This window comes from Macrobrachium nipponense, chromosome 39 (genome assembly GCF_015104395.2).
Source record: "Macrobrachium nipponense isolate FS-2020 chromosome 39, ASM1510439v2, whole genome shotgun sequence".
Taxonomy (NCBI): domain Eukaryota; kingdom Metazoa; phylum Arthropoda; class Malacostraca; order Decapoda; family Palaemonidae; genus Macrobrachium; species Macrobrachium nipponense.
Window position 1 is genome coordinate 8,199,144 of NC_061099.1, and position 13,957 is coordinate 8,213,100.

The 13,957-nt window shown below is 38.4% G+C and overlaps 1 protein-coding gene across 2 annotated transcripts in view; it reads left to right on the forward strand.

The window, feature by feature from the left end:
• Nucleotides 1-9,136: 9,136 nt before the first annotated feature.
• Nucleotides 9,137-13,957, forward strand: part of LOC135210096 (serum response factor-like) — a 454,183-nt gene continuing 449,362 nt past the window's right edge. For both annotated transcript variants that reach the window (XM_064242897.1, XM_064242898.1), the window contains exon 1: nucleotides 9,137-9,701. In XM_064242897.1, the coding sequence (XP_064098967.1) occupies nucleotides 9,282-9,701 (420 nt within the window). In that variant the 5' untranslated portion in view covers nucleotides 9,137-9,281. The remainder of the gene's footprint in view (nucleotides 9,702-13,957) is intronic.

Sequence of the window (13,957 nt, forward strand, 5' to 3'; positions counted from 1 at the left end):
TTTTCGCCCTCAGACCTTTCAATTTTATGGTCAGTATCCAGTTTTCTATCTACTGGATTTCGTAAAAGCAACTTGTCATCATTAGTTACTATTTCTATTTCATTAGCCTTGCTGTTATGCTTCAAGAAGAAAAATAAAAGAAAGCGTCGTTGTATTGAACTGCCCACGGAAATCTGTTTCAGACTCAAGATTTAGTTTTTCATTGCTTATATTCATAGGATTACAATTACTGTTGTTTTATTTGGTTGTATTTAACATGTTTTCATCTCATCAATTGCTATATAATCATGATGAATAAAGCCTTTTGCTTACCTGTAAAGCCAGAATCCTTATGATCATCTATGGTACAAATCGATTATCGCAGAATTAAAGCAACATTTCCTAAAAGTAATGTAATGTCGATTCATAGACTTCTTTAAGACTCGTCTTTACATTTTGTAGGTAGCGTATGGGTATTTCTCTCTCGTGTTGTATAGTCCTCCATGTCTTATCTCTCCTGCTATACTAAGGCTATACTCCGTCTCCTATGCTCTGTCCAGAAGGATGGCATCCCCTTGTGTGAATCCATTATAAAACCCGCTCTCTCCTTCCTTACAGTTGAGGACATGTCATTGCGGTAGTAAGGTGAAAAGTGAGGTTTATTATCAGTAATCCCCTCTGAAGAGAGACTAATTGTCAACTTATATAGTTTCAATACTATTGAAAAACGCTTTAACCTTCCCCCTAGACGTTCAATAGTTTTGACAATACCGGTATAATGGTCAATAATATTTACCGTGCAGGGACACCCTAATATTATACGTATATAAAAATGATGGTCGGATTATGTATGCATGTATATGTGTATGTTCGCTATAGACGGCGAAACTACTGGATCCAACTGAACCAAAGGCGCCATACTTATAGTAGAATAACGTTCCTCCACCTAATTTAAATAAGCTTTTATTCATGCGAAATTTCGGTTTCTTATGTTTCAACAACTTTTCTAAAAGTAACATTCGGATGTGTTAAATGTGCGTTTGTAAGTGTGACGTCACTGAAATTCCAACCTCCTGCTTTTTACCGTTTTATGCTTTGCACTCGCAAACTCATTAGGCTCGATTGATAGTTGGCAATTACGTAAAAATAGTTATAGTTTCTTAGTCTATTGACGAAAGTGACATATCTTACAAAAGAGCGTTCCCTAAAGTGTTTTTTTTTTTTTCTATGCCTAGAAAATGGCCTTGGAGAGACGGAAAACCTTGCACTTCTATTAGTCAAATCCTTCTCTTTCTTCTCTTCCCTCGCCGCCCTTTCTCCTTTCTCTCTCTCTCTCTCTCTCTCTCTCTCTCTCATCTCTCTCTCGTCCTCTCTCTACTCTCTCTTCATCCTCCTCTCTCTCTCTCTCTCTCTCTCTCTCTCGGAAGGGGTTCTTTTGTGTATCTTGTGCTTTGAGCACTTATTTCTTCTCTTGATTGTAAGTGCTTGTCTTGGATTTGAACGCCCTCGTTTTGGCTTTAGAGTTTAGATACTTCTCTCGTGTTTTGAATCCACCCTGTGGTAGGAGTGTAAAAGAATACTACCACCGTAGGTCCTGCGTGTCGTAAAAGGTGACTAAAAGGACAGCAGCTGCCTTGCAGTCTTACTTTTTAGTAAAAGGCTCGGCCCATCCCCAATAACTGTGGAAACTGCTGCCTTGCAGTCTTACATTTCAGTAAAAGGCTAGGCCCACCGCCAATAACTGTAGAAACTGCTGCTTGGCAGGCTTACCTTTTAGTAAAAGGCTAGGCCCACCGTCAATAACTGTGGAAACTGCTGCCTTGCAGGTGGACTTTTTAATCAACGGCGAGGCCCACCGGCAATAACTATGGTTGATGACAGCAAGGGCATGCGATCGTAAAAACCCTTTACCAAATAGTAAAGTATGCCTGATGTTGTAAGGAAAGGCAACCAACCCCTTAGTGTAGGGATAACGGTTGGAAAGAAGAAGACTTCTCCCGTGTTTTTAATACATTTCTCTATCACGGAATTCAATCTTTTTTTTTTTTTTTTTTTTTTTTTTTTTTTTTTTTTTTTGCAAACAAATATCCCTTGTTCCCATTCTAGTTCCCTGTCCAAGTGACGAAATTTTTTCTTCAGATTTTTTACACCAGTTGCAAATGATTGTTCGTGGCTTATGTCTAATTGCCATAATTTTGAAAGCATTGGCCACTAGATTTAAAAAAAAAAAAAAAATCTTTTAGAAGTGGTATTGTAGAACTAGTGAATATTGTCTGCTGTAATCCTTAGATTTCTAATGAACACTAACTTCTTTGGAAGGTTAATTTCAATTAATGGCCCTTGTGGTGCTCATTCCATAAGAATAGGTTTCATCTGAATACAATAATAATAATGTTTAGTGCCACCCCTAATTCTGTTTTGTTACTTGTGGATGGAAATGAGTTGCATTCTTCATTAACTCTCAATCTTTTTAAGGCAAGTGCAATCATGACCAAGATTACGCTAGATAAGATTTTTTGAAAGACTTAAATTAATAAAGAGAAGACTGCTGGGCGGTTGACCCAGGCTGACCTACACATCTCTTGAAAATGGGCCACAGATAGGGCCTGAAAGTACTCGAGTGTTGAGTAAAATAAAATGTAAATACTTATAAGTAAACACGTTATACACAGTGATTTTGTGGGTTTCTTTTTCAATCTTCAGAAGAAAACTGAAAGAAGTTTGTGTTTGGTTCACTTAAATTAATCATTATCGTCACGTTCTCTTTAGACGCATCAATAGTTTCACTTCTGTGGAAAACTGTTCTGCAAATGAATGACATTTTCAACTTGTTCCACGGGAATACGGTCGCGTTTTGAATAGTAATGAAAATGCACGGGTTTCTGTCGGGTCCCAAGAGAGAGCACTTGTTTCATTTGACAATTTACTCTACTAATGGACCTTTGTCCTTCGTTTCATTACAACAAAATTGTTGAATACCGGTGAATAGGTTTTCGGAAATGAGTAGATTGAGAATGGAATGGTGCGCACACTATGGATATCATGTCAGTAATTATAACCTTTATAATATAAATATTGTGTTTATTCGGATTATTTTCCTTCCGAAAGTTGTTTTTGCACTCCTAAATTAGGGTTTGTTAAAACTAATGGTGGGTTTTACTGACCAATGCTCACACGTTAGGTAACATTGGTGAAATGAATCATAGAAGATTTCCGGTTGATTTTCCTTGCGAGTCTGTTATGCATTTTCGTGTCACACTTCAGTTCACCACTTCTAATTCTCTGTTACAAAGATTCGGAATTTTCTTTCTAGGAAAGGGGAAAGCGTTGTTCCTCAAGCTTCATATATCTACATAAATAATACGACCAACGCCACAAGCTTCAAGTAATTTTAGAAAAATTAGCTCGAACTTGCGTTCTTCTTTTTCCCACATTTATAATTATGATATCCCGTTTGTCCATCATCCGAGAACTCCTTCAAAATTGAATAACAGTAATCATTAGTCCCATGGCCTAAGACTCCTACAGCCCTTAATCATGAAAGGTATCCTGTGACTTTTAATGGTGCAAATGCTCATAGGTCTAAGAGACTCTAAAGCTACAGCATTTTAGCCTCGTGTACCACTTGATTCCTTTGACTCCTGCTTACACCGTTGTCTCACTGAGGGTCAGAACATCCAGCTCACTTATCCAGTACAAATTAAGTGTAAGACGTGGATGCCATTGTTTTAATGGAGGAGGTTCATCTGCCCAATCATAGATTATGTTCCAACTCAATCCTGGAAGGTGTTGTGACAATCTTTTGGTTTGCCTTTGCAGAGTACTACACAGCATTAGCCAAGTGCTCAGTTTTAGATAATCCTGGTGCTCATGTGGCATCATGCTTTGGGGCTGTGTGTAGGTGACCCCTCAGTTGCTGTTGTTATAGTGAAATGTATTCTGTTTCACCTTGCTCCAGGTCCCCAGGATTGTTGTGTATACCTGTCTCGACAATGCCCTATGCAATTGGAAATTGGTCAGGAGCAAAAAATGCATAAGTGTGCCCCTCTACCTCCTCTTACTGAGAACTCTAAGTTTCCTCATTCCTGCTCCCCTTCCTCTTTCTGCCCTTCCTATGGGGGTTTGTATTGAATATATAGAATTTAGGCCAAGCGCTGGGACCTATGAGGTCATTCAACGCTGACAGGGGAATTGACAGTAAGAAGGTTTGAAAGGTGTAACGGGAGGAGAACCTCACAGTTGCTCTCTGAATCGATTGTTAGAGAGGGCGGAAAGTCAGACGGAAAAAGAGAACATGGAAGCAGCTACAGTAAAAGGAATGCAAGTGGACTCCATTCACAAGCAAGTGAACTGGGCTCCGTGTGATAGTTTGACAGTGCAGTAAACTATTTGCTCATTTCCCTTTGTATACAAAGATTTCTCAGCAGAGGACGACCATCCCAAACTCTTCTTCGAGGTCTTTAGACAGAGCTCCCGTACATTGTGGTGCTCGTTTGGTGCTGACCATTTGCTCTGTTGGTCCACACTAATGTCGGGGCCAATTAAACTGGTTCCCTGGGCCTAGTGCCATAGTTTTGCAAATTCCAATTCTGTTGTATGATGTGGTCTATAAATGCAGTGATGCTATGATGATGATGTTAGTAGTAAGTAGGTCTATTTGAAGGTTACTGGTTTTCTTGATTAATAAACATGTGGACATGAGAGCAATTAGGACGACTTGACCAAAGCCGTAGAAAACGGCTTCTATTACTCTATTCGAGGTGAATAATGTTTGTGTTTATATGTGTAATAAGTCTTTGCTTCATTAATGCGGATTTTCATCAAACGAAATGTTTTGTAGGTTAGTCATAGCAAGAAACTGTAATTTGATAGCTTAGGATAGACTTGTGTTCTTAAACTACTCATCTGTTACGAGGCTATATCACTTAAGCCTTATTTGAATGACAATTTCGAATGATGAAAATAATTTATGGTAAAAGTCGTCGAATTATCATGCTGAGGAAAAGTAGCCAATGAGGATGGTAATAACAGGGAGAAGACTCTTGGCCATTCAAATCGCTAGGCTTATGCTTATAGATTTGTCAGCCTTTTAAAAAAAAAAAGTTCTTTTTTGAAGAATAATACCCCAAATTAGTGAAAATTACTTTGATTCGGTAGTCCCCTTTTATAGTATAGGCTCTCTGAATATCGTCCAAAGCCTCAGAATAGAAAGGAGTGACTTTTTAAGCCTTTAATCCTCGCTGGTTTGTTTATAAGACGCTCTCTAATTAGGCTATTTGAATCATATGCATAACAATGCAGGTAGTGCAACAGACAGTCATCGATAAAAATACTTCTATATGTATATATTGTAGTCCTTACTTGTAAAAGATAACAGCCGAACAATGATTAAAGGAGAAGAGAAAAATGTTGACAGCTTAATGAGTAATTCCCTTCCAACGTGCACAGGTCAGCGCGAAATTAGAGCTTACCTGGCACAGAGGACACGACCTGCGATAGTCATCTGAAATGAAGCCTTTGTCTCTGTCACTGGTTCTTCTCCCTTTTTAAAATTAATTTTTTATACGATTTCTGATTCATCATAAAAATTAAATATGAAAATAAAACTTTCTGCATAAGCTAAATTTAACATAAAAATTCTCTGTACGGAAAAATCAGCAAACATACGGTTAGTGATCGCCTATTTCATACCAGGAACGTTACTATCCCTTTCAATATTTCATTGAGTACTGCTAAAATATTTTTAGATTCTCTACTCCACAATGGAGAGAGCTCCCTACTCTCAATAGTCTTGAATAGGAGTACCTACGGTTGATAATTGGGTAAATATACGTACATCATTCAACGTTTTACCTGAATGGAAACTATACAATATAGTCTAATAGATGAGTGTAATAAAAACAAAGGGTGGTAGTCATTCAAGCAACATTGCCCATGGTAATAGACAAGATAGCTAGACTGCTAATAAATGAAAGTACTGTATACCATTAGTAGAAGAGCAAATAGTAAATACTTATATTAGCATCAGAAGCATGGGCACTGGCAAAGGAAAATAGACTAGGGTGTCATACCATTGCAGAATGTCAAGATTTAAGGCCACATAGGAGTGGGAAGACCATTATAATTGAAGAACAGGTCAAGATGGTTCGTATATAGAATGCAGAGGGATAAAGAAGAATTAGCCAGAAGAGATAAATAAGAAAATAGCTTGACAAAGACGTAAGAATGGCAGGGGAATGAAAAATGGGGATAGAAGGAGATCGAGAGCTGGTAAGAGTTATGGTAGAAATTTTTGAGAGTGGAGACAACTCATTGCAACCCAGATCCACAAAGTTGCCATAAATCTTTTTCTTTCTCTGCATTTTTTCCTACTTCTATGTGGGGTCGATGTTTCTGACATCTATCCTGTTCAGTCAAATACTCAAATACATCGTCCTCTGACAATTGTTTGTCTCTCAGATCTTCTCTAACAACATCCATCCACCATCACTTCTCTGGCCTTCCTCTCTCCAGTCTCATCACCTGGCCATACCACTGCAGTCTCCTATCCTTGGCCTTCTTTGATAATTCTACGACTTTAGTAGCTCCTCTTGTTTTTTCGGTCTTGATCCTGTCCATTTTTGTCACTCCACACATCCACCCGAGCATTTTCACCTCTGCCACATCCAGTTTCTTCTCTTTCACTCTCTTTACCGGCCATGTTTCTGCTCCACACATCAAGGCTGGTTTCACTACTGTCTTATATACACTCTTCCTCTACGTTGATTCTGCGGTCGCACAAGGCAGCACCTGACAACTTTCTCCCATTTTTCTATTCCATAAAGTTGACATAAATATGAGATGATAATGTCTTAATGCATGTGATAAAGGATATATCATAATGAAAGTGTACCAGTATTTCCACTTCTTACAAATCCACTACTTGTAATAGCACATATTAGTGCTTTTTTTTCCTCACTGCTATAGACCTGATATCTATACAGTGTAACTTTCTGATGACTGGTGAAATTTGTCTTGATTATAGTACCAGTATTTTCACTTCTTACAAACTCACTACTTGTAATAGCACATATTAGTGTTTTTTTTTTTCTTTTTTTTCCTCACTGCTATAGACCTGATATCTACACAGTGTAACTCTCTGATTACCGATGAAATTTGTCTCGATTATAACTCGTATTTTGGTCTTGCTTTTGATGTTTACTTTGAGAATGATGGAAGGCTGTTCAAGCGAAACGATACTGTGTAGGCATTCAGGACTGTGGATTGGTGTCCTCTGCGTTAGTTTGCCATTGGCTGAAGTTGCACCGGTGACCTTACCTGCAAGTGCTGGCAACATATGGTACTACTAAGCCAAATAAAGTTAAAGAATAGTTTCTGGGGATATTGCACTACCGTTATCTCAGGCCATCCATTTTTGGTACATTTCAGTCTGTCTCCTGTTGGGTATTTTTCTGCTGACGAGACTGGTGATACATGCACTTGTTCTCCTTACCTGTATTGTCGGCTACTATATATATATATACATACATACATACATGCATACATACATATATATATATATTGTATATATATTGTATATTTATATATATATATATATATATTATGATATATATATATATATATATAGATATATATATATACACACTTTTATGGGCATAGTTTTTCTCTGATACATTTTCGTAAAAGCAATTGCTTTATTGGGCGTCAATCAGTTTCTAGCAGTCTGAAGATCCTGCAAGAAACTGATTGATTGCCACTAAAGCAATTGCTTTTTAAACGAAAATCTATATATATATTATAAATATATATATATATAATATATACTTTTAGGGCATAGTGTTTCTCTTATACAGTTTTCGTTAAAAGCAATTGCTTTGGTGGCATCAATCAGTTTCTTGCAGGTATGAAGATACCTGCAAGAAACTGATTGATGCCACTAAAGCAATTACTTTTTAACGAACGATATATATATATATATATATATATATATATATATATATATATATATATATATATATTATAAATCAATAACTCAACAATCATCTTAGTACGTTGCTGTTGCAGAAATTGCTAAATGATGCATAAATCGTGTTCATGCGATAGTGAAAACACGGTGGCATTACGTGCATACGTTCATTATAACACGATAGTGCTGCTTATCGTTATTTGCCCACTCCAATATGATTTCCTTAATGGTTCGTTTACTATTTCCATTCAGATGTAAATGAAAATATCAAAGGAGAAGCTGCTGGCATGTTACGCTAGTATTTATATGGGAATGCAACTTTAAATGCTTTTTTCCATTTTATGTTGGTAAAGGGTGACTTTCAGTCAATTATATGTATTTTTAAATTGCCTGTGAGTGCTGACCTCATCAATATTTCCCTCTCTCTCTCTTTCCTATAATGTCTAAAATTGTATGCATTGCAGTGACTAAAGATGTCAGAATTCATATATAAAATGTGTATATACGATATATTAGTCGCTTTGAAACACGAACGGGTAGCGCGAATTTTATTTATCGGTTAATTTGCACCGAAATTCTCATAATGGGACTGAATCCATTCCCAGTGCTTTAGGAGTGAGTGTTGTACTGATGTTTCATTTAGCAGCACCCATCCGCGTACGCTATGTTCCCTGTCCGCAGAGCGCACGTAAAAAGGCGCTACTGAATGAAAGGGGTTAGATTAGTCGGTTGTGCCATCTGTTTGAACGAAAAGCCGTTTCGATGCGTATCGCGGGGTAAATTATGCGGCCGCGTTATCAGAAGCTGTTTATGTGAAAAGTTTGTTGACACAAGGGCCCTCCCAAGCATTGGTAAATCACCGCATGCAACTTTTAAGAAGTGCTAAATGGGCGGGGCTTCCCTCCCAATTTTGGAGAGCGTTCCTTATTTGGTGATGGGGATGCCCTTATATGGCAAACTCAGACATCACACAGCTAAAAAGACATATCGACCACGTCGACGTCATAGTGAATGTATAGTCGGCGATATTGAAAATCTGTATGAAATAATGTGATATGTAATAGGTATGTACTGTTTTCGAAGCGTGGTAATAAGTTAAATAGGATAAAGAGAAAGATGACAGTGTGGGACTAGTTTACTCGCGGAGGTTGCTCGGTTTGTGTGCGTTGCGCGTCACGAGAGATCAGCTGTGTCTCAGTGTTTATGTTCAGTCGTGTTGTAGCAGGGAGAGGGAAAGGAGTTATTGCATTTTATGGGGAAGTGCCTACGTCGTGGTCGTGATCCATTGTGCTAGTAAATATGTGTGTTCTTGACATCTAGTGTGTTCTGTTCCAAGATGCAAAGCCAAGGCCACAATAACGTTGACGATAAATTTCCAATGAATTTCAGTGCATTCGACCAAGAGCTTTTTGGCGGAGCCCACATGGGTCAAGCCATGGGGGGAATGAGTCTAGGAATGAAGAGATCAGCGCATGACGCTGGTCTAGACAGGGACCCCTTGAATCTGTCGTCGGACGACGACTCTGACATCATGAAAAAGGACGACAAGATGAATCCGTCCTCCAGTCGTGATGCCGTGTTGCACCACCAGACTTCGCTGGATTCGGCTCAGCAGCCACAGCAGACAAATAAACAGTCACTTCTGCCCAACGGCAAGAAGACCAAAGGGCGCGTCAAAATCAAGATGGAATTTATTGACAACAAACTGCGTCGATACACGACGTTTTCCAAGAGGAAAACCGGCATTATGAAGAAGGTAAATGATATTACTACACTCACAAGGGCCACATGGGGCCACTCACCGAGCGTGACGGTATCATATGGTAGTCGGGGTTATTTTGACCTTAAGGGGAAAGTGTCTCTGTGGGTAATCCATCATTGCGTTATTGAAGGATGTGATATGCATTAACGAAAACGTAATTTAGCTTCGGTATGAATAAAGGAACGGGTGCAATTGCAGAACGTGAGTGTGGGAGTGCCCGTTACGCTCAATGAGTGGCCCTCTGAGCTAGTGAGATCAGTAAGTGCGCCAATGTTTGACACTCAAGATGGTAACGTTTGTCTTAATTACTCGAATATGAGTTGCACAGGGGCTCTCATTTCTCCACACACGCATCCTTTAGGCGAAAATGTCTAGGAAGGAATAGCAACTCTGCCGAAAAGAGAAACGTTGGCCCAGGCGGAAGTGGAGTAGGGAGTGTGACTCAAAGGTGGGCCACTTGATCTATTTTCGGATGTTAGCTCTTCTTCTCGGGGTTTAGTTATTGGTGGTAACTGTTCTCTGAAGCTGAAATTCTGCATAAATAGGGGAAAATAATGGGTATCCATTACATTTGAGTGAACTTTATAGTAGGGCTCGAATGCTGCCGATTCTAGGTGGGGGGAGAATGTCTTTGTCATTGTGGTATTGGCTGAGCTTACAGCTCCTGTTCTATTTTTTCCTCTTGAGATTTGACTGTCAGTCACTTGTTGTTGGCACTAACATTACCATTGCAGTGTCGTGTTCGTGTTTTGTTTGTTTCCATGAGGCTCTTTTATATTCACCTTGCACACTTTGATACTTTAATAAAAACTGCAATTATTAATTAGGCCTAGTTGTAGACTGCTGTAATATCAGTGCGAGAAAGTTTAATTCAAATTAGCGGTCGCAGTCTTGTTACTTAATCCAAATGCAAATAAGCATTTCCATATATATTACAGAGTAGTTAACACCGTTCCTGTGTCTATGTTTGCCCCGCGTTTCTTGTCAGTCAGGGAGACTGCGTTACGTAAGATTTTGTTGTAGAGGGTTTCAGTGAATATATGCATATTTTTTTCATGTGTTTATGCTTATTAACCCTTAAGATATGTTTATTAACCTAGTAAGAATATGAATTTATCAAGATGCCTCTCCTTGTGTATTTGAATGCAAGTATCCATGCGAAGTTCTTTAGTACAAGTTGCATAATCGATCATAAATTGATCATTTATCGTACTACCATAAAATTTGTCTCATTTGCGAAAATCGACTGTCATTCACGCTCTTTCGGAATGTTCTCCGGTCAGTCATTCCTGCCGACGGAAGACTCAAACGTCGTCGATTCCTGCCTAATGGAGTGCGACGGGTTTAATTGAGTGCATTGCGCGGCGGCTGGGTTGAGTTTCGGTGATTTTTCTCTCTCAGGGTGAAGATAGAGTTCTCTCTCTCTCTCTCTGACTCTTTCTTGCCCACTGCACACCGATTCACGACTAAGGAAGAAGAACCGGGGATGGGGAGGGCGGGCTGGGGGAGACCGAGATGTTGGTTTAAATGCGGTGGAATCAACGGGCTGATTTCTGTCCCCGTTGCCAGCGTCAATTTTTAATAGTCTCGGTATGTTTTGTGAAGCGAGACTTTCGTTATTGTATAATATTAATCTCCTTGTGTACGGCCGCAGTTTGTTTCTTATTTGCCATTATTTGTCATTACTCGTTGGTAAAGTGATTTAATTCGCACATTATTTGGTGTTTACTCCGCGAGCATTAGATTTTATTTGTCCATTTTGAATTGCAGTGAAGAATTATAATGACGATTCTCACTTGTTTATAAAGTATAAATTTTGAGTAGGTGTTAATCTTATGAAAAGAGAATTAGACTTCTTTGATGCTTATTAGATTGATACGAGGATTTACAATGATTTTTGCGGGCTATAAAGTGTAAACCGTCAGTAAATGATGTTATAAAAATGTAATGTTGAGAGTTTTATGTGGGGTGTGTAGACATTCGTGTTAAAAGGGCCTAACTACCGGCCGTTGTCTGACTGGATTTAAATGTGTATGTTTTACTGGTCTTAGGACATAATTGCATTTAACGTTGATTTCCCTTAACCTTAAATTAAAACTTAAATTAAATTCGGAAGAAGAACGCTTTCCGGTAGCTTCCGTAATCCATATATATGGTGAAATCTAGTTCTAGCGTAATAGTGATTCCTAGATTTTGTTGCTCTTGGCGGAAGTGAAGAATTTATTTATTTATTTTTCCCTTTTCACACTTTTACGAGGTATAGGTAAATTATCTGTCGAGAACGGAGGTGCTGTCTCACACTCGCTCTCAGTCTCTGTAGTACGCTGTTCTTGTAATAGACTATAGAACGTGAATAAACAGGACACATGCTATGCAGTTTCGCAAAGCAGGAGCTGGTTGTTCGGTGCAATTGCTCGTTAAGTGTCAGCGTTACGTTGTCGGGTACTAAATTGACTTTGTAGTTTTTCATGGCTTGAATTTTCGGGGAATTACTCAGACGATTATGTTAACATGAAAGTTATTTATAATATCTCGATGTTATGTTCTGGAATTAGAGGCTTTTCCATAGTGTAAGAAATTAAGATGACTGTAGTAATGTATTATTGCAAACTTTTTAAGTAAAATTATATAGATATCACTACAGAGTTGTTGTTGCAAATAGTTCTATTAAGAATTTTAGAGAAAACGTATTTTTCAGTTTCTGCTTATGGAATTCTTCTCGCGTCGTCGATATGCTCGCACGGTCTCTTGCTCAGAAATATTTTAGTCACGACTAGGATGAATGACCTATTTCTACCTGTAGGTCATATTATCCAATATATAACCTTGTTTAGGAGTGAAGAAATCTGTCGACAGTGTACCATAAATATAACGACATGCCATGTATGTATATGATGAGTGGAGGAGAGGAAGGGTATAATGGAGTTTTCATCAATATTTTTGGTAAATTGATTGTATAGTATGCAAATTAAATTACGTGAGGATTTCACTGTCAGGACGCAACAGTCGTATGTGCAGTTGCCCCCCCCCCCCCCACCCCCCCCCCCCAACTGTAAATTTGTTAATGCTACTAGAGTGGTTACAGTTTCAAAGAGTTCTTTAAATTTGTGGTGGTGTGTGTGTTTTTCTTATTTCTTTCTTGTGTTACCTTCATATGTCCAGTGTCAGACTGGGTGGACCATGGATAATTTTATTTTCATTATAAATAAGACGTATAATTTAAACAAAAATCATCTCCATTCTTAAACGTTGGATTGAGGCTTTTGCAAGCTGGGAACGTTATATATCAAATTGGATTTACCTTTGGAGGCCCTGCTATGATGTAAATGATTAAAATAGTGAATCCTACCGGAACAGCATTTTCAGCGAAGTGGTTGTAGGCAACCGTTTATTGCTCTCAATTGTCTGCGCATTGCATTGTGGGTCAGATCCCATTGAAATCTGAATATTGGTGGAAAAAAAAAAAAATAAACATCTTCATAAATCAGATCTTGTGATTCGAGTTATTGTAATGGTTATAATGATTTATTGTGATGTATTATCTAGGCATTCAGCTGAGTATGAAACATCATTTAGATTAAAACGGTGGGAAATTCTTTCAAGAATATTACTTATGCATCTTAAAAAATCAGGTCTGGTGGTTCAAACCACCGTAATGATTGAAAAACTACTCATAGTAGCGTGAGTGTTAACTTGGGAACTAATCCGCATTTATGTAACTGTACAAGTTGATTTAGATATAAAACGACAGTTTTATTTTTAAATATTCTCGTGCGGTTACATAACTGTGGAGTCGTTACTTCCTTTTAATTATGAATGATTATCATTATTTACTGAATCCTCGGTAAGGTACGGCGTTACGAGATCGATAAGATTACAGACCCATGACTCGTTAATGTACTAAGTAGATTGTTTGTGTTGTACCAAATACGTTGCTGGTATTGTTCCGCCGCGTTCATTCTTCCCGACTATTGCTGCTGTCATGTAATTGTAGCTCATTGGGTACCCTGCGAATATCTAATAATACTCTCGCGATAACTGATGTGCGTGAGAAAGAGAGACAGGATCGTTTTTATTAATATATATCTTCATTTTATAACTATGTACTTCTTCGCAGCGTCCCTTCGGACCCTATCTGCAACCCTTTTCATTCCTTTTACTGTACCTCCATTCTCATTTTCTCTCTTTCATCTTGCTGTCCACCCTATTATATACCTGTTTCTAAGTGCAACTGCTTTGAGGTTTTCCTC